General features: G+C 42.6%; 1 protein-coding gene across 3 annotated transcripts; it reads left to right on the top strand.

Moving 5' to 3' along the window:
- Nucleotides 1–676: 676 nt before the first annotated feature.
- Nucleotides 677–18,314, top strand: LOC104579780 (cystathionine beta-synthase-like protein). Of its 3 annotated transcripts, none has more exons than XM_088530641.1 (16): nt 677–802; nt 2,306–2,490; nt 3,060–3,166; nt 3,444–3,578; nt 6,385–6,464; nt 7,754–7,888; nt 8,434–8,503; nt 10,269–10,360; nt 11,056–11,181; nt 11,728–11,812; nt 12,016–12,121; nt 12,918–12,992; nt 13,682–13,816; nt 14,482–14,590; nt 17,016–17,100; nt 17,953–18,314. In XM_088530641.1, exons 1-16 carry the CDS (start codon nt 761–763, stop codon nt 18,060–18,062), a joined length of 1,677 nt encoding a protein of 558 aa, XP_088386767.1. In that variant the 5' UTR covers nt 677–760; the 3' UTR covers nt 18,063–18,314. The 3 variants fall into 3 exon arrangements, with proteins under 3 accessions (XP_088386767.1, XP_088386766.1, XP_088386768.1); XM_088530640.1 differs by having other exon boundaries at nt 2,279–2,490; XM_088530642.1 differs by lacking the exons at nt 17,016–17,100; nt 17,953–18,314 and adding an exon at nt 14,923–15,048 and having other exon boundaries at nt 2,279–2,490.
- Nucleotides 18,315–18,643: the final 329 nt, after the last annotated feature.

Here is an 18,643-nt window from a genome sequence, read left to right as displayed (position 1 = left end):
TCTAATGCAAAGTAATGATAGTGAGCCCAAATATTAAAAGAAAAAAGCACATTTTTTCCAAGACTTCTCTTCAGTGGAAAGGAAGCTAGTTCTATAAGCACGAAGACTCAAACACCTGCCTGGAGTAGGGAAACTTAACTTACTGATCTCGTTTTTATATTTACTAGTTTCTGAAACAAAGAAACTGGAGGAAATTCTTCCTTGTGGTGGAAGTTTGCTGTGTGCATGGTATTCATCACCACTGCAATTGGGCAGTCAACAACAATTCAGTCTTGGGAGGAACTCAAAGCTGAAGATGGAGAGACCTCTACAAGGGTTCCTGTGCAGAGCTTTTTCCTAAATGTCATTGCAGAATCTCTTTCTTCCTTTGGTGTTGGCTATGTGAATTGGCCCTTTTGTACTTGGTGTGTATAACAAAATACATCCTGCAGACGGAAGCATTTTTCTGTTTTATGGCTGCCAAGCTTATGGAAAGGCAGGCAGTCCATTGTAGTTGTCTTCTACTCAATTACTGTATCTGATCCATGGAGAGAGGAACAGTGGGAAGAGTAGGTAATCCAAAGAAAGGATCAAAGGAGTGTCAGTTGCTCTTGCTTTGTAGTTATTCATGATATATATAATATATATGTTTTGATTCTGCCTCTACAAGTAATCCTTGCTTTATTCTGCAGCTTCCTGTTTCTCGTAGAAGTGGTACATTTGTCTTCTCCCAAGGAGAAAGTCTGTTGAAGAAAGTCTCTCTTCATCCTTACCTAAGAGCATGGAGAAGCTAATATCTGAAGGCCCTGTTTCTGTTCAGAAGGTATTGTTTGGGTGAAACTAAGCTGCATAGACATCATGGGAAGGGTCTGTGTCCCTCTGAGAAACACCCCAGGAATGTTTCTAGACATGAGACATTCTCTCATCTGTGTTAGGTTTTTAGTCATGGACAGTTTTGGAACCAACAAAACACTGGTGCTCTGTGTCTAACACTTCTGATGTCTCAGCTTAAATATCATCAAAAACAGTCTTTATAAACTTAGCTGGAGAATAAAGCTCAAGAAATCAGTTGCCCTCTGAATTGGGTTATGCCCTGCAGTTGTGGTCTTAGAAGTGGAAGATAGATTAAAACCAGAACCTCCACAGCAAAAGGCAAAAACAAGGCATAAAAAGCAATTGGTTTTACTTTTCACTAATTAAATACACTTCATTTTCAGAATCTTTTCTAAGGTCCAAGGGGTATTCAATACCAACATTAGCAGTGAACCATTTCAAAACATGAAAAAAATTAAGATGCAACTTGTCTTAAATCATTATTCTAACCACCAGTGGAACTGCTTCCATGCCTGCTGATGCTAAACCATCATATAGTGAATCTAGCAGGAAACAGTGAGTTAAGTGATGTCAGGCTGCTCCTGAGAGATTTGCATTGTCCTTGCAAAGCTCAGTATAGGGTGGAGTTTTTATTGATGAACTTCTGCTTATTTAGGTGAATGCTGTCTCCAAGTTACTACTGTTTTAGGGGGAAGACTGCCTGTCTTAGTATTTATTATTAGAATTTGGGAAAACCCTATTGGTTTTCAGAGGGATTTCTAGACATCTGCCATACCTCTCTTGAGGCAAGTCCTAGTGAAACTAATGGCCTCTTTGAAAGGATTTTCCTCCTTCATGTCTAATTAGTGTGGAGTCCTTCAGCACTATCTTCTGATGAGTCATTTCACTGATTAGTCGTTTCACAGAACTCTATTCCTCTCTGCTTGGAATGAAGAGGATTTTGAGGGCTATTTTGGGGAGGAATATCTCCATGGAATTAGTCCATTTCTAGTTTTTGGTCAAAAACAAGACTTGGATACTTGAGGATGGAATTTGCCTGAGATGTATTGTGCTCTCTTCACTGATTCCTTGTCTTGCAAGAGGCCCTACCATCCTCGATAGTTGCTCTCAAAACCTATTTTTGGGTGTTTGAATCTACTAACTAGTATCTATTGGTTGCCATTGCCCATCTTGACTCACAGGGCCATGTTGCTCTCTGAAAATCACCAGCTGGGTAGGGTGGGCAGGCCTGTCCAGGCTGCCCACAGAAAAATTGCCTAGCAAAATATTAGGCAAGAAATAGATAAATTGGTGAAGCCTGAGAACATGCCTTTGTAGTGGTTTTAGTTGTCATAGGTGGGTAGCAACATGACTGCAGTGGGTGGCTTCCTATAGTGTTTCAGAGCATGAGTGACTTTACTTGCCTCAATGGACATGCTGTCTCTTAAAGTGGGATATATGAATAACAGCAGGCTTTTTTTTCAAGGATAAAGTGCTTTCATTCCCTTTCCAGGCTGTAACAGATACAAACTCGTGCCCGCACGTGCCTGGCAAGTATTTCCTCCCTGGTGCGAAGGACAACGAGAACTGTAAGGCTTCTGAGAATGAAAGGAAGTGGATTAGTCCTGATACACCTAGCAAATGCACCTGGAAGCTTGGGAAGCCTCTCTCTGCCTCGCCACATCGTCATATCACTCTGTAAGCATTGCTTATTTTGCTTATGGGCTTTAGGTGAAGGGTTAATCCTAGCCCACTTAGAGACACATGGGTTTAACAAGAGGGTGCCGTTTTAAATCGGTGCTGCTTTGCTTGTAGATGTGCTGGTGCTCTTTAATTTTTCATGAATAAGCAAACCTGAGAATGTAGACTAAGCACTGGAGACAAAAGACACTGTCATGTGAAAATGGATGAACCGGAGTTAACTTTAAGGAACCTGCCATATGGTTCCCTGACTAAATGAAGAATTGCACGATTAATGCCTTTTGTTTGGTAAAATAATTGACTGAGCAATGCTAAGCTACTTGTTGCCAGGAAATAAGTGTAGAGTACAATGCTCTTGACACAGCACTTATCTTGGTGTCAAATCCTTGGCTTTTGGATCAGGGATTTGATGTTTCATTTCTTTTAAAATAATATTCAAAGTAGCCTGATAAGGGGAGGGAGAAAGTTAGGTGTAATAAAAAATGCCAGAACCTCTGTGTTGCTACTGTGTGATCTACCTGTGTGTCCTTTTGTGAATCCACTGGTTTTTGTTTTTTGCGTGCTAGGTCAGAGCCTCCAAAAATCCTGCCAAACATCCTGAATAAAGTCGGAAATACGCCCCTAGTGCGAATCAACAAGATTGGGAAGCACTTTGGGCTGAAGTGTGAACTCTGTAAGTACTAATTCAGGCAGAAGAGGAAAATTAGAAACAGATTCACAAGCATGTTTATTTCATGAGACCAGAGCACATAAGGGATGTAAAGAACTTGTAAAAAATGGGAGGATTTTCATGTTTTTATTGTCTAAGAAGTGTAAACTTCTTGAGAACAATTCCTACAAATTTAACACTTTGGCAAACTTTCCACTTCCATGGAGCACGTTGAGGTGAGGAGCAGGCAGGGGAGAAAACATATGAAGCTTTTGACTGACTCTGATTTCTTTGTTCCCAGTGGTAAAATGTGAGTACTTCAACGCTGGGGGCAGTGTGAAGGACCGCATTAGCCTGAGGATGGTAGAGGATGCTGAGAAAGCTGGAATCTTGAAGCCTGGAGACACAATCATAGAGCCAACCTCTGGAAATACAGGTAGGGGATGAAGCATCCTGGTGAAGTGTGGAATCTGTGGAAGAGGCAGACCTAAGCCCAAAGCAAAGAGGGGCACTTCTTGCCTGCATGGTGGAAGGAGTGCTGCAGAGTTGCGCTTTGTGCGTGACAGGTGGAAAGGAGGAAATGAGCTGTGCTGACCAGAATAGCTACAAAGGTTTGCTAAACTTGCAGAGGCTCTTTATTTTCAAAAAGAAGATGTTTGACTAGTTTCACTAGGAATCATCACTCTTTCAAGAAAGAAAATGCAGTGTTACTGGAAATTAAGCATCAAAAGACTGGTTGAATCTGGATCTCCCTGTTTAGAAAGTTCTGTAGTCCTTGTTCCTGCCCTGTTAGGTGAGTGGGTCTCATCTGAAAAACAGCCTTTCTGTACTACAAAACAGTAGTTTTGTAGTTGAGATGAGCTGAACTTATCTGCTGAGGAAGCCCTTGCACACCTTGATTTTTTTTTCAGCAGACTTTCCTTGGACCAGCATCTCGTCCTCGAGGAAGATTAGAAGAAGAAACAGCCCTACCAGTCAGGTGCCAGGGAAGAATCTGGTGGCTGGGAACAGACCAGATAGTTAACTCAAGTATCCTGTGCTGAAGCTGTTGTAACTGGGCTGCCCTACTTGCAGAGAATAAATATACCTGGAGCTCCCCAAAATAGAAGATGCACTCCCACTTAAGCCAATCAAATAATGAAAATATGCTGCCTCTGAGGTGGTCTGAACTACAAACTGCTTATTTATCTTAGTATGCTTCATGAAGACACCAGATGTTACCAGATGCCTTAATGTGTTTTTATGCTTTTTCTGGAGCATCCCCTGATAGAGGATGCTTAGGTCAGACCTTTCTTTGGACTCAGTGCAGATTGATATCAATGGAGGGACTAAGATGAGTGAGCTGATCTGTGAGAGGTTCCCTTGCCTTCAACAGAAATAACTGGGAAGTCTCGTGTCACTCGTGCAGCAGACTGCCTGGTGAGAGGTGCAGCATCGCCGAAGCTTTTGAATGCAGCTACACCACTTGCCTGAACAAAGGCAGCTTCTGTAGTGCTGAGCTTTTTTGTGTGAGAGGGTGGTTCATTGCTGGGCTTGACACTGCTTTTGGCTGGCAGCAAAATGCCCCTGTGTAGCATGCAGCTGCTTGGCTTGGTTGTGTCCAGGGTTATAAGCTGCTGGTGTGAGCTGTACTGAGGCAGTGACATACAGCATTAACAGTGAGGTTTGCAGAGGGAGGAGGGGTCAGTTGTCTATATACCTGGTACCTCTTACACAGAGGGTAGAGGGGGAGAGAGCTCCATGAACGGCAACCAGCATCCCAGTGCTGGGACTGCAGTCCAGATCCCACTGCAAGATTGAAAACTGCTTGCATGTCTATAGATTCTCATACATGCGCATTAACTAGATATGTGTATATACATAAATATGCACATGTGTCTATATATGGACAAAGAACTATATTGGGTACTGCCTCAAGCAGCTGGGTGTCAGTGTGACTTAATGGAGAAATGTAATAAATGTGTAGCATTACATATTACAATATAATCTGCAGTATATACTGTGGTGTGTGTTGCAGTCCTCCAGTCACACTGACATCCAGCTGCTTGAGGCAGTACATGATAAACAGTTCACCTTGCCACAAATTCCTTAAAGATAAAGAAATCAGGTGTGAAGGGGGTATAAGGTAGTTACTTCAGGAAGTTGTCTTGATTTAAAAGCAAAGAACAGGATAGGGAGTAACCTGTGGTCATTGGCTTTTGTTCTGGGGCACGGCTATTAAAGTACAAGGCTGCTTCTCTCTACGTCTCTTTTGTCAACTGAAGTCCTGGTTTGGAATTTGCTTCACTTTCAAGTCACTAGAAGGAAGTATAGCCCTGGAAGTAGGGTCTCAAAACACTGCCTTCATCCCACATCATATATAAAGCACAATTTTTGGTTTTAGCACAACTGCCCAGTCTTGTGCTCTGTTTGTAGAAACAAAGCCATCTCTGAAACCACAACTTTCTGCACAGGGTAAACTGCTTCTGAGGTGTTGTCGTGGCCAGATGTGTTTGGGTATGTCTGGTGTCCGAAATAGCAGGGGAAGTGCCATTTAGCCCTGTAAGATCTAACCTGATCTGTTTAACTTATCAAATCACCACTGCTGGGTAGCAGGTGCCAGCCTTTTGCCTTAGGGAGGGTGATTCTGAGGTTAGCCTTTCAGGCAGGCACACGAAGCCATGCAGACAGACAGGAGTCATGTGGGAGGTAGACATTTGGAAGCTAGAGGGGTATGTGCATCTCTAACAGTCAAAGTAATTAGCTAGCGTGGGAAACGGCTGTAGTGCATTGGAACCTAACACACAGAGCATCTAAATCATGTCCTTTAGAAAGGATTTAGATGCATGACAAATCAGGGACTGAATGCAGAATAAAGTCTCATCCAGGTCTCTAAATTGCTATAATCCTCTATAAACCCCTATTCTAAAACTTATTCTCCAAATGTGTTGTTTTTTTGTTTAAAGTGGTGGGATAAGGAAAGACCTGGAGGAAGGGGATGTGGCAATGTTGGTAGTTTGCATATGCTGATTTCTTCCCACCCTTGACTTTCTTTTTCTTTTTAAGCCTCTAAGAACCAGCAACACTTGTGATTCTAACTCTCTCCAGGAGCAAGAGGCTTTTCCTTTGCCACCTGTCTAAAGCTATTCTACCTAAATCTCTAGTGAAGACCTTATTCAAAAAAAAAAAAGGCATGCAAAATTTGCAGGATTTTGTTTGGTTGCCTGTCACTTGATGCTCTGCATATCTTTGCTTGTTTCTAGGAATTGGGCTGGCCTTGGCTGCAGCAGTGAAGGGTTACCGCTGTATCATTGTGATGCCAGAGAAAATGAGTATGGAGAAGGTCAGATCTGCTTTTGTTTTAGAAATATGAACAAATAAACGTGCTTGAGCTTGCAGAGTTCTTGATGCAAGTGAGTGTTGTGGCTTTAGCAGTGAAGGTGGAGGCCCTTGACCTCCAAGTCAGTGGTTGAGCAGAACTGTGCTGAATATTAGCTGGCCAAGGGGCTATTGCTAGTGCCAAGAGAAATCAAGGGTAGCTGTGGTAGCTAACCACAGGCAGTACTATGGTGTTTAGAGCACTGCCCCTGCAGTGCTGTAATTAAAGCTACTGTCGTAACTATTTAAAAAAGATAGCAAGAGGGACTTAAGATGTACACAGCAAATTGAAGTGACTACCGCTCCCTGGCTTATTCCTCCCTTATGCCACAGAAGAGTAGGGAGGAAGGCAGGAGCTCAGGCTTTGAATGTTTTGCTGTTCTGCCCCAAGCAAGGCCAGGGCGAATCTGCAGAGTTCCCTCAAGTGAAACCATGAGGGATGTTGGCAAGTGTTCAAGTTGTGCAGCTGTGGCAGCAAAGGGAAAAGAAAACACCTGGATCACATCAGCTTGCTTTTGCTGTGGAAAGCACAAAACATAAGAGCCTCGTAGTCTATCAGCCCAGCCTGGAGCTGCTCCTGGGCTGATGCTGCCCCTGAAGTCAAGTGCTCTCTTGACAGTCATTTGTGTTTTGCAGGTTAGCAAAACAGCTCAGTCCAAACCTTTGTCATATTCCAACTGCATGGCAATGTGCCCTGCAATCCTGGGCCCAGTGCTCATTCTCTCCCACTGTGGAGGGAGAGGCTCCACACAGCAGCACCACAGGCCTCCCCTTTGCTTACAGGCCTTGGCACGGCTGACTTTGAATTTCTTGTCCTCACAGGGACAGAGTGAGTAAATAGGACCCTGAAGGATCCCTCTCTTTGCTGTCTATGCCCGAAGGAGGGCATAAATATGATGGTTCTTAATTCTCCTGCATCTTATATCTAAATATCACTGTTCCAGAGTGCAGAATCCCCTGCAGAACATGTAGGAGTACGTAGGGAGACAGTTTTACCTGAATAAGGCTCCTCAAATATGGAGTAATGGTTTCTAGAAATCTGGATGCCTGGACTGTAAACAAGATTTAGAGTTAAGAAACTAAATGGCATTAGAATTTTGGATCCAGTTATATGCTTGGAGGCAGGAGCAGAGGAGAGCAGCTAGAAGCTAATCTAGATGGGGAAAGAGATGTAAAACATCTTCCTCTCTACTCCAGTGAGGTTTCTGTGCTGAGAAAGTTTGGGGGTTTTGTGACCACCTTCGTCTGCTGCAGGTGGATGTCCTGAGGGCTCTGGGTGCAGAGATTGTGAGGACACCAACAGCTGCCAGATTTGACTCTCCTGAATCTCATGTGGGAGTAGCATGGAGGCTGAAACATGAAATTCCTAATGCACATATCCTAGACCAGGTAAGAACTGGGTTTTGGAGGTCTGGCATGGAAGGTAGATGTTGCAGCTTCTTGCCTTAATGTCACTGGCTAAACTTTAAACAGCCTGTGCGAGTCTGTGGGGCAAGGATATCCCAGCCCTGGCAGGGGACGCTGTTGAGCCAGCATCATGATGCAGGGCAGCAGCCTTTTTATTTCACTAGAGGGCAGCAGGAAGCCTGTGTCTGCAGAAATTGCAAAAAGATGAGGGTGACTTTCTCTGCTGAACTGGCAGTCTTGCATAGGGAAATGGGTCATAGATGCCTTGAAAGAAACTCTCACAGACAGGACTGATCTTGATGTTGGAGGATGCTAGCGCCTTAGGAGCACCCTTAAATTAAATCATTTCAGGATGTTGCATTTATCCTGAGACATTCTGCCTAGGTCCAGATAACAAATAAGGAAACATTCTAGAAGAATATGTGGCAGGTGTTGTGCTTGTAGAATTTCTGTCATGTTTTTGCAATGCCTCAGGTTACAAAATGTTGTTTTTCTTTATTACTGAATGGCTCTGTCTTTCAATGCAGTATCGTAATGCCAGCAACCCCCTGACACACTATGATACCACGGCTGAAGAGATCTTGCAGCAATGTGAAGGTATGTTTCCTATTTTAGTCCTTTCCTTTAATGAGCCGCTAGGATTCTGTATCCTTGTTCCATATTTGTGAAGAGAGGCCTGGGCTGGCTGAGAAATGCATGGGTTTTGATATAACGTGTCCCATATTCTGTGTGGAATTACAGAGTTGCCTTATTTTTGTAGTCATAGTAATAAACCATCTTTTCTGTTAGGCTCTGAGATGTTTTGGTTTTTGGATTCCTTTGCTTATGACCAGATGACCAAAGCAGTTATGCTTAATTCTAAAAAACGATGTAGCTGAAGTGGCATAAAACAGCAGGGTCATTTTTGTCTGTTCGTAAATACAGAAATAGGTATTTTTACATGTTCAGAATTCAAACTGTACATGGAGGCAGGGAAGAGCTCTTTGCTCTCAGTTAGTATCTATCTGGAGTCTGCTACAGGTTGTAATTCTAATTCTGCTAGTTATTATGTACAGACCAAATACTCCAGTAGACTGGAATTTTCTTCCCTGGCTGTTATCTGCAGAAGCACAAGCTGCTGTCTTGTGATTAATAGCAGTAATGCCCCTCTAGTGTGCAGGGCTCCTGCCTGTGCTAGCTCTGGGCTGGCTTGCAGGAATACCCAAAGTGACTGACGGGTGGCAGCAGAGAGCTCTAGCTGGGCTGGCTCATCCAGCCAGGGGATCCGTCTGAGAGCTGCCAGAGGCACTCGCTGCAGTGCTGCAGTCCAGCACGCAGCTACTTCCATGGGACGTAGAGAGGGAAGCTGTACAGGATGCTGCTGACCTGCCTTATAAAAACTGTGCAGTTAGCTTTTTTATGAGACTTTGGCTACTGGAATAACAGAATAGGTTAATTTTCTTAATGAAGATGAGGACTATGTTCAGTGTTTTCCTTTCCTCCCCCCAAAAAACCTCTCCCTGTGCCGCAAAGGATATATTAATGTGTTTTTTCCGCTTTCTTCTGCTTTGAGTTAAAATGATGATACTTTAACAAACTACCATCCCACAAACAGAGTCAGGATGAATTCTAACTGTAGACTTCATTCCTCTCTTGTTTGTCTCTTTTACTTGTAGTCCAGGCATGTTCTTACACCAGTCTCGGGTCTGAACAGGTACATGTTTGGAGTACTGTTCTGTTGGCTTGTAAGCATTCACTTTTGTATACCAATCGATGATCTTTCTAAATGTTTTTTTACTAACAAAACTGCAATAAGGGTTTGGTCCATAGATTTACGCATGTATCAGGAAATCCAAAGGAGGGGACAGAAAAATGAATTCTGTCATGTCTTGTGCTGGCTCTGCTGGGTCTACTCATGATAAAAACAACTTCTCACACATAAATGAGCAGATTACTTGTGTTAATAAATTGGTGTATGGCTGACCCATCTCTGGCTCACCCGTTCAGTAAACTAACCTGCATTATAGGCTGTTTATTGTAAGTTAAAGGGTGAATGAGTATCTATCTACAGTAACAAGAAAGCGAGAAACCTTAACTCTATTGGTCACCTTGCATCTCTGCTGAAGGCCTCACAAATTGGTGCCCTGTCAGGCTGCCAAAAGGATGTTTCAGAGTTGCTTTTTGGAGTAAGTGGAGATTGAGCAAAGTGACCTCTAGGTAGGTCTCCTAGTACAACTATTGGAAAGCAAGGATCCTCGTATCTTGAGCCTCTTCTGCCACTTTCTGCAATTTTATTTTAGAGCAAAAGGTATAAATAGAATTTGTAACCCATGACACTCAGGAATGTTTCACAGATGCCTGTTGATTTCTCACCCTTAAACAGGAAAAATAGACATGTTTGTGGCTACAGCTGGCACTGGAGGAACCATCACTGGCATTTCCAGAAAGCTCAAGGAGAAGTGCCCAGGATGCAAAGTAGGTAGCAAGTTTAATTTTTTTTTTTTTTTTTTTTTTTTTAAGCTGGAAGAGCCTCAAACACTTCCACTGAAGTCATTCCCTTTCCTCCTAGTATCTTTGCCTCCTTGCAATCTCTGTAAATGTCTCATGGGAAAACTTTGATATGTCCTCAGATAAAATGTAGTTTTGAGCAGGAAAGAAAGGGCATCAGCATCACTGTTGTGCTGTGGTCTCATTGCTGGGGTCTATGACTGCCATGGCTAATCTTCAGGAGCTGCTGAGTTTCTAAGAATGAAACTTGCTTTGTGAATAGATCTGTGCTTGTAAATCTACAAACTTAAAAGAAAGCAAAAGGAAGGTACATTTCTGTGCTTGCCACAGACATGTATAGGCTGTAATGATGCCTGACATGGGAATGGAACAGAAATGTGAGCTTTGAATCAACCAAACAAAAATGTAGTACACACGTAACTCTGTTCTGCCATGGCCACTACCTGAGGAGGTGGGAACGGTTGCTAAGGGCCAGGAACACCAAAGCATGTTAATCACAGGGAGGTGAATGTTGCCAGGAGGAACTGAACACGAGTCCATATTGCTCTCAGCTTTGAAAGCGTTGCACAGCCAGAGTGCTCTCATAAGGCCAGCACTGATGAGTAAATAGTTGCATTCTTGAAAGCAGCATGTCATGGTAGCCAAACTGAAAACTTTTGCAGATTATAGGTGTTGATCCTGAAGGCTCCATCCTTGCTCAACCTGAAGAACTGAACAAGACTGACAAGACAGCCTATGAAGTGGAAGGAATTGGGTATGATTTTGTCCCCACGGTGCTGGATAGATCTGTAAGTCATGCTTCTTGGTTTAACTGCCCCTTGCCTTCCCTTGGGATGGAGGAGAAACTTGAATAAATATTTTTTTGAGCTGAAAGGGGAGGGCTAGCAGACAAAATTTTCTCTTCTTTCCCATCAAGGAAAATTAGATTTCTTTCCTGAACAATTTTCTGATTTAGAATCTTGGGTGGAAAAACTGGGCAGATAGCACTTCCTAGAACATAGTATTTCCCTTTAACTTAAAAAGAAAAATTGTCATACTATTGTGGAAATGTGAGCACAGCCTGTGTCCCTGAGAAGCCCTTCAAGAGGAGAGGAAGCTGATTCATGCTCCCTGTAGCTCTTCTTGCAGCAAGATGTCAATGTAGACTGTTAATGTGCTTGTCTTAGCAAACAAAACTATCCAACACTTCCAGAATTGAAGCCTAAGCACATGGATCAGTCAGGCAGCTCTTACCTCAAGGAGCTTTGATTGAAGCAACATTGACATACTTGCATAGTTGCCCAGTCCTTCTCATCTCAAGTTCTGTTTGTTCCTCTCTTTCTGCCTCATCCTAGACAGTGGACAAGTGGTACAAGAGCAATGATGAGGAGTCATTTACTCTTGCTCGCATGATGATCCGAGAGGAAGGACTCTTGTGTGGTAAGAGCTGACACATCCTTGGGGTTGTGAATATGTGGGAGGATGAGGCCCTGTGCAGGTCAGGGAGGCCTCTTTGCATTTCCCCTATCATCTTCAACCTGGGTGCCTGTGCTGGCCTTCCCTCTTCTCTTTTGCTCTGTCCCCTTCTCTGTCATTTCCATTATGGTATTTGACACTTTTGTCTCTGATACGTATTTTGCCAGGTGGCAGCTCGGGCAGTGCCATGTCTGTAGCTGTGAAGGCAGCCAGAGAACTGAAGGAGGGTCAGCGCTGTGTTGTTATACTCCCAGACTCTATCAGGAACTACATGTAAGAACCTACTCTCTTTCCTTCCAGGAGGCGGCAGCCTCAGACCTCCTCACTTGCTTTTCAGTGGCAAGTTGAATATGCATCTCAAAGCACCCAATTGTCAAAGCAAGGAATGTGTTTTGGGCATGACTTCTGAAGAACCTGGAAGGGGGTTGAAATGGTAGAATTCAGCCCTCTGAAGGCAGAGCTCCTTATGTTTGGCTTGGGTATCTAACCACCCCTGCTTAGTTAACTGCTAGTTAAAATTCCTCCAGAAGAAGAGATTTGCTTCCAGGCTTTTCTATTATTGGGGAACATCAATGCCATCCCATTTCTGGAAGGATCTCTTTCCTTTTTTTTTTTTAAAGGCTGCTGCCTGCTCTCCTTGTATATGCTGGCAGACCTGAAAGAAATTCTTCTCCTACCCTCTGCTCTGAACACATCCCTACACATTATGTCTTTAGCTGTGCTTCATGACTATTCTTACACCCAACACAGTGCTGGGTTACTTTAGAAGCTGCAGAAAAGCCTTGGCTGAGCACAGGTTGGCACTTCTCCATTCCAGGCTGTCTTTATACCCTATTGCAAGGGAGTGATGTAGTTGAAGCATTGTATCCTATGGGATTCCTTTTTCTTCCTATGAGGATTTCATCTTCATGTCTCTGGCTGGTAAGCTTGGATGGCAAATGGCAGTATGTTCTTCAGTTACTCTGTAGTTGTTAGTTGTAGTGGGCTGTGCAGTTGTCTTGTTTGATATTGTTTGCTGTTGTTGGATATTATTCTGCTGATGACTTCTTCAGTTTCTAATGCTTTCTAGGTCCAAGTTCTTGAGCGACAAATGGATGATTCAGAAAGGGTTCATGAAAGAAGAAGACCTTGTCAAAAAACCTTGGTAAGCATGGATTTTTGAGTCTTTGGTAGTCAGAGTGGCAGTTATCCATTTAAAGATCATTGGAATTTGTTCCATTTCCCTTCTTTTTTGGCTAACTTCTTTTGTTTCTGTGTCAGTATTTAATTGCATATGTAATCAAATCTGCTTAAATGTCATGAAATTCCTTTCTTGAGTTGTGTGGTAGCAGAAAAGACTTGGTGCTTAATGATTTTGAATGAAAAGGGTCATATTTGAAGTGAAAAAGTAGTATCTAAAGAACTCTGCCAAGACCAGAGTTGTCTGGTGCAGAGTACTACACCTGTACATGAGTGGAGGAGGATCTTCCCAAAACCAGTTATGTATAGTGACTGTACATATGGCCAGCTTTTTGAGTAGAGGTCCAGATTTTTCTGTTTAAGATGTAAACAATGAAACTAGAGAGACTGGGCCCTTCCACTAACCATGTTCTATCCGAGGAAATAGATCAAATGAGGACACTTTTGGTCATAGTGTCTTGTCACACTTGTGTGACTCTCTGGCAGTAGGGAGAGAAAACTTGGAAGCTCTAAAGTTTAGTAATTGTGGCTGTTTCCTGACTCTTCATCGCAGCCTCTTGTCATTCCTTGGTGTTGAAGGCCATGGCACGTGAGCTACCAGTTCTCTTCTCCCCCTAAGACTTGCTTGGTTTTAGGATTGTGCTTTGTCCCTAGGTGGTGGAACATCAGTATTCAGGAGCTAAGCCTCTCAGCTCCCCTGACTGTGCTTCCAACTGTTACCTGTGCTAAGACAGTTGAAATCCTCCGAGAAAAAGGATTCGACCAGGTACCAGTTGTTGATGAATCTGGGTATGTCCATATACATATATATCTCTCACTATCACATGTTACTTCCCCCACCAGGCTCTAAGGGATATCCCTAAAAACTTACTAGGGGGTGTAGTATTCCCTGTTGTCTGGCTTTCTTCAGGTGGTGGTTTGCCATTTGCACCATGGTTCAAAAATGTTACCTTAAACATACCAGTGCTGGACTTACTGTGTTGCCATGCGAGGACTCTAGGACTGTTCTGACCTTTATTTAATAAGTTTCTAATTATTATCATGCTATAGCTATGCTATCTCTTCAGTGTGGTGTGTGTGTGTTTTTTACTTTTTAACAGTAGCTACTTAAATTACCAGAAGAAAAAAAATCACATTTAAAATAAACAACCTCAAACCTGTCCATCTCCACAACTCTCATCCAGATTCTTCAGCATGTTTTGCTCTAGTGCAATGAGAAAGTAATTTCTGCTGGAGTCTCACAGCAGCCTGGCATGCCTTGGTATCCTGTGGGCACCTTGTAGGACAGGCTGAAGAAAGAACAGGGTTTGCTCAGTTACTCTCTGGTCACAGTGCTAACACAAGGAATTAATAAGCCTCTACACATCCTTGTTAGGAAAGGGGGGATGAGCAAAAGTGCAAAGAGCAATAGTTTGCTTGGTTTAACCATATCTCCTCTTGTCCTTCTTCCACAGGGTGATTTTGGGCATGGTTACTCTAGGTAACATGCTTTCTTCACTGCTTGCTGGAAAAGTTCAGCCTTCAGATGAAGTCAGCAAAGTAATATACAAACAATTCAAGCAGGTAAACATATTTTACCATTCCTAGTTCTATGGTTTAAAGTACTGCTCTGATACTCTACCATTAACTGGGTTGGGTAAAGCTTACATGGGTTCATACAGAATTACTATTACTGAGCACAGACATAAGATTCACAACAAACTATCTCATACCACTGTAGCTCTCAGGCTCATGTTCTGGCTCTAGACTGGGCCATTCCATTACTTTGGCAGGCTTTCTGCTGCTGTTCTTTTCTTCTGTCTCCAAAGCCTCAAAGCAAAGCTGGGCAATGTGAATATTGAGGGAAGAAATGGGCAGATATTGAAATAGCTCTTACTAAATGATTCCTATATCAGGTAAACCAGGCAAGTGTTTACCTTTTGCATCAGATGCCTTGGTGAAACAGGGGGATGGCTGGTGAAAGCTGATGTTGTCAAGGTATGTGAAGCTTTGTTAGCTAATTCCACTTGTGCATCCAGTATGGTGTGCCAGGATATACTAAACTTCCCAACTGTATGGCTGCCCTTCTAAAATACATAAGTATTATTTGCAGATGCTTTGCTTAATTTACAGGAAAAAGCCCCTCCTTCAGCATGGAATGCTTTATCTAACTTTCACTGTGCTTTCAGTTTCAACACTGACAAAATAAGCTCCTGTATTCAGGAAGTACATAAAATAATTTTGCTTAATTTATTACCAGCTTTACCTTTACCAGCTTTTGTTAGCCTCTACCAGGTTTTCTTACCAGCTACCAGCTCTTTGAGGTTGAGAAGGAATGTTAATTCTTTGTAGGTGAAATGTAAATATATCTTTTTCCTTCACAGAAAAATAATCGAGTGTCAGGTGAAAATGTGGTGCGTAACAAATCTGTTTAGCTCCTGTTCTCCCTCACTTGGACACTTTAAGAGTTTCTGGGGCTGGTGTGGTGCAATCACTTTGGTAGCTATAGAGTGGTGCTAGTTGTAGCCAATTCTCTGCACTTCTGAGGCTGTGTGTTTTTTTCCCCCCCCCCCCCCCCCCATGGACACCTTAAATTACCTCGTGCTTCTTTATTAAAGAACATCTGAAACATCCTTTTTATCTTCAACACTGATACTCCTTTGTAGGGGTGGAGGGAGATTGACATGATGTAGCGGGGTTGCTAACATGCCAGCTAAAAGCATCATTCACTGGTTATTTTGCATTTGAAATGATGATTAAATGGAGAAACATAGTTTAAATGTACATAATCTCAGGAGCTTTGTGGGTTTTTGCTTATATTCTCACTTTGGTCAAGTTTATTTTCATCTCCTCCAAAAAGAGGCCCTGCTGCACTGTGGATGTTGTGGACATCAGGCCTTGCATTGTTTAAGCAGAGGGGCAAGTTGTTTAAGGCACTGGCCAAAACAGTGCCACCTCTTGCCTGGCCTGTAAACTTAAGGACTGGCACTTCAGTCTGATGTACAGAGTGCCTGGCCTTTAAACACAGGTACTGGGAATCCTCCTTTTGATCTCCTGTAGTTCAGAGTGTGGGAGCCAGAGCTGTTTTCCAGCTCAGCTGCACCGCTCATGCGGTGAGGTTTATTCCCCGGTCACAAACTAAACTCACTGCATAGTACAAGCTTTTTTAATCTACAGCGCAAAATTCTTCGCAGTCAATTCCTTTATCCCTTATAAGTCCAGTTAGAGATGGAGTCTCAGCCAGTGAGTGCTACTGTTAGTTGGGGAGAGTCACCTGGATAGAAGACCTGTTGATGCTTTTAAAAGCAATTAAAGGTTGTAGGAAGAAGAATGCAGTTAAACATTCTTGCAGATGCTTTCAGTGAGTGATTAGCTAAGGATTACAGGAGGACCTGGATTCCATCCATAGAGCCAGTGCAGACTGTTTGCTTGTTAAACTCTAATGTTAAGCTATTTTACAGTAAAAGAATTCCTGATTCAGGAAAATTACTGATTCAGAGTCCCTTGACCTGGGCCTCAATAGTGAAGGCTGAAGAGTGCTCAGCCAACATTGTTTTGGCTTGTTCGGGCTTTTCCCTGTCCCCTTCTCCAATTGTATTCACTTCCACCATGATCTGCAGTTTGATTTGTTCACTTTTTCAGTCTTGCTAGAGCAAAATCAGTAAGTACAATCTTCAGATTAATGGTAACCTCATGTTAGACACACAGAACACTTTTTCACCCTCTTCTTGAAAGTATTTTGTTAATGTTTCTCCAATATGATTTCAGAGTTGTAATGAAAAAAATCATGCACTCTTTTTATTCAGTTCTTTAGAAATTAGAAGCAACAAACTCTGATCTTTTAACTGAACTTTGATTTGCTAGTGTTTCTCAGTACTTTGTATGTAAGCAGTGGATAAATGCTGGTGTAGTGTTTTTTGTTTGTTTTAACATTGCACTAAGTGTATGGAGCTATCTACCACCAACAATAGAAAGGACTGTTTCTTAAGTTTTGTAATTCTATTTTCAGATTAACCTGAAAGACAACTTGGGGAAACTTTCTCATATCCTGGAAATAGATCACTTTGCTCTAGTGGTCCATGAACAGATTCAGTGTGAGTACTGCTCCTTGCAAATTGCCTCTTGTGACTTCTTCTTATAGAGAAGACAAACACGAACACGAATGTGCAAACGAATGCTTGAAGCCAAATCCTTTGTGTGTGAAACCAGGTGCTACTGCTAGAGGCCAGACACTGCCACTGCAGTTCTCATGGTGTAATTGCTAAATCCAGTGGTAACTCTCTGCACTGTAGTGTACTTCTGGAGCAAGTCATTCCTGAATCCAGCCCACTGTGCAACAAAAGATGTGCTAAAGTCTGTAGCATTCAGCTAATAAACAGACTTCTGCAGTACAAATGATTTTGCTCCAGGTTAGACTTACCATAGAATTTCCAGCAGTTCCATGACAGTGAATGTCCAAGACTAGCTAAACCTATTTTTCTTCCTGCATTTTCAAAGCAAGGTCTTTATTTCAACTTCATGAAGTGCAGTAAGAGCTAGATGTCAACACTGTCACCCTCTCAGGTCCCTGTCTGTCTGGTGCTTGATTTTGGTTTATTTATACCCAGTTTGTTCAGCAATCTCGACTGCAACAAACTCTTCATCAGTTACTCTGCATATACTGAACAGCTTAGTCATTTCCAGTACATAGAGGAAGCAGTGTAAAGATTTTTGAGATAAAGAAAAGCAGAGTCCTTGCGATTTTCTTGTGTGACTATCAATCAAGATGACATCTGGGTTTTACCAGAAGACGCAAATAATCGGTGATACCCAACTCTGCCAGCAGGCCCTGGCGTTCAGAGATGGGACAGCTAGTGCTTCTGGTTTTACAAATACATGCGGTTAAAATGAAAAGGGGTATCTTTGTTCCTCCTAAAGACAGGACCTCCTCTTGTCTTTCTGTGTAGATCACACTGACGGCTCTTCCAGCAAGCGGCAAATGGTGTTTGGGATTGTAACCGCTATCGACCTCCTTAACTTCGTGACCGCCCGGGAGCGGGAAAGAAAGTTCCACTGAAGTCCAGTCGCTACTGGAGCCTCTTCAACAGCATTTTGCAATCACTAACAAAGAATCAGGTTTATTGAGGGGGGGTAGAATAGTCTGCTGCTAGGGTGGGGGCATTTCGGTTTGTTCTAATTCTGAAAATAAGCGTTACTATCCTTGTGTCAGCTACGTAGCCAGCACATTTTACAGTATTGCACAGCTGCTAGGGATTTGTTTCTTAATCGGGTTACACAATGTTTCTTGTTAAGACAAACTTATTTTTTTTACCTCTATATATACATATATATATATATGCAAGACTAGTACTTAAATTAACTGGTGTGTTCCTTATTTGTTTCAAGTCTGGCTTTCCAAAATGTTGTTTCAGATTGATTAAAGGTGATTGGAGGGATTAAAAAAAAAAAGCACTGAAGCAGAGGCCCAAGAGAGCTCTGAAAAGTTTTGTCTGTGCAAGGCAGGTAGGTTAGGAAATATCTGTGTGAAAACAAAAACAGGAGCTTAGGGTAGGGGGAAGGGAAGCATTTTTTGATATCAATGCAAAACAAAGGACAGACTTCTGAGGGGTAGAATTAAGGTTTATTTCAACTAGCTGC

The sequence above is a fragment of the Tinamus guttatus genome, unplaced genomic scaffold, assembly GCF_059628265.1.
Source record: "Tinamus guttatus ecotype Peru unplaced genomic scaffold, ASM5962826v1 Tinamus_guttatus_pri_ptg000384l, whole genome shotgun sequence".
Taxonomy (NCBI): Eukaryota; Metazoa; Chordata; class Aves; order Tinamiformes; family Tinamidae; genus Tinamus; species Tinamus guttatus.
This window is presented reverse-complemented; position numbering and strand designations above follow the sequence as displayed.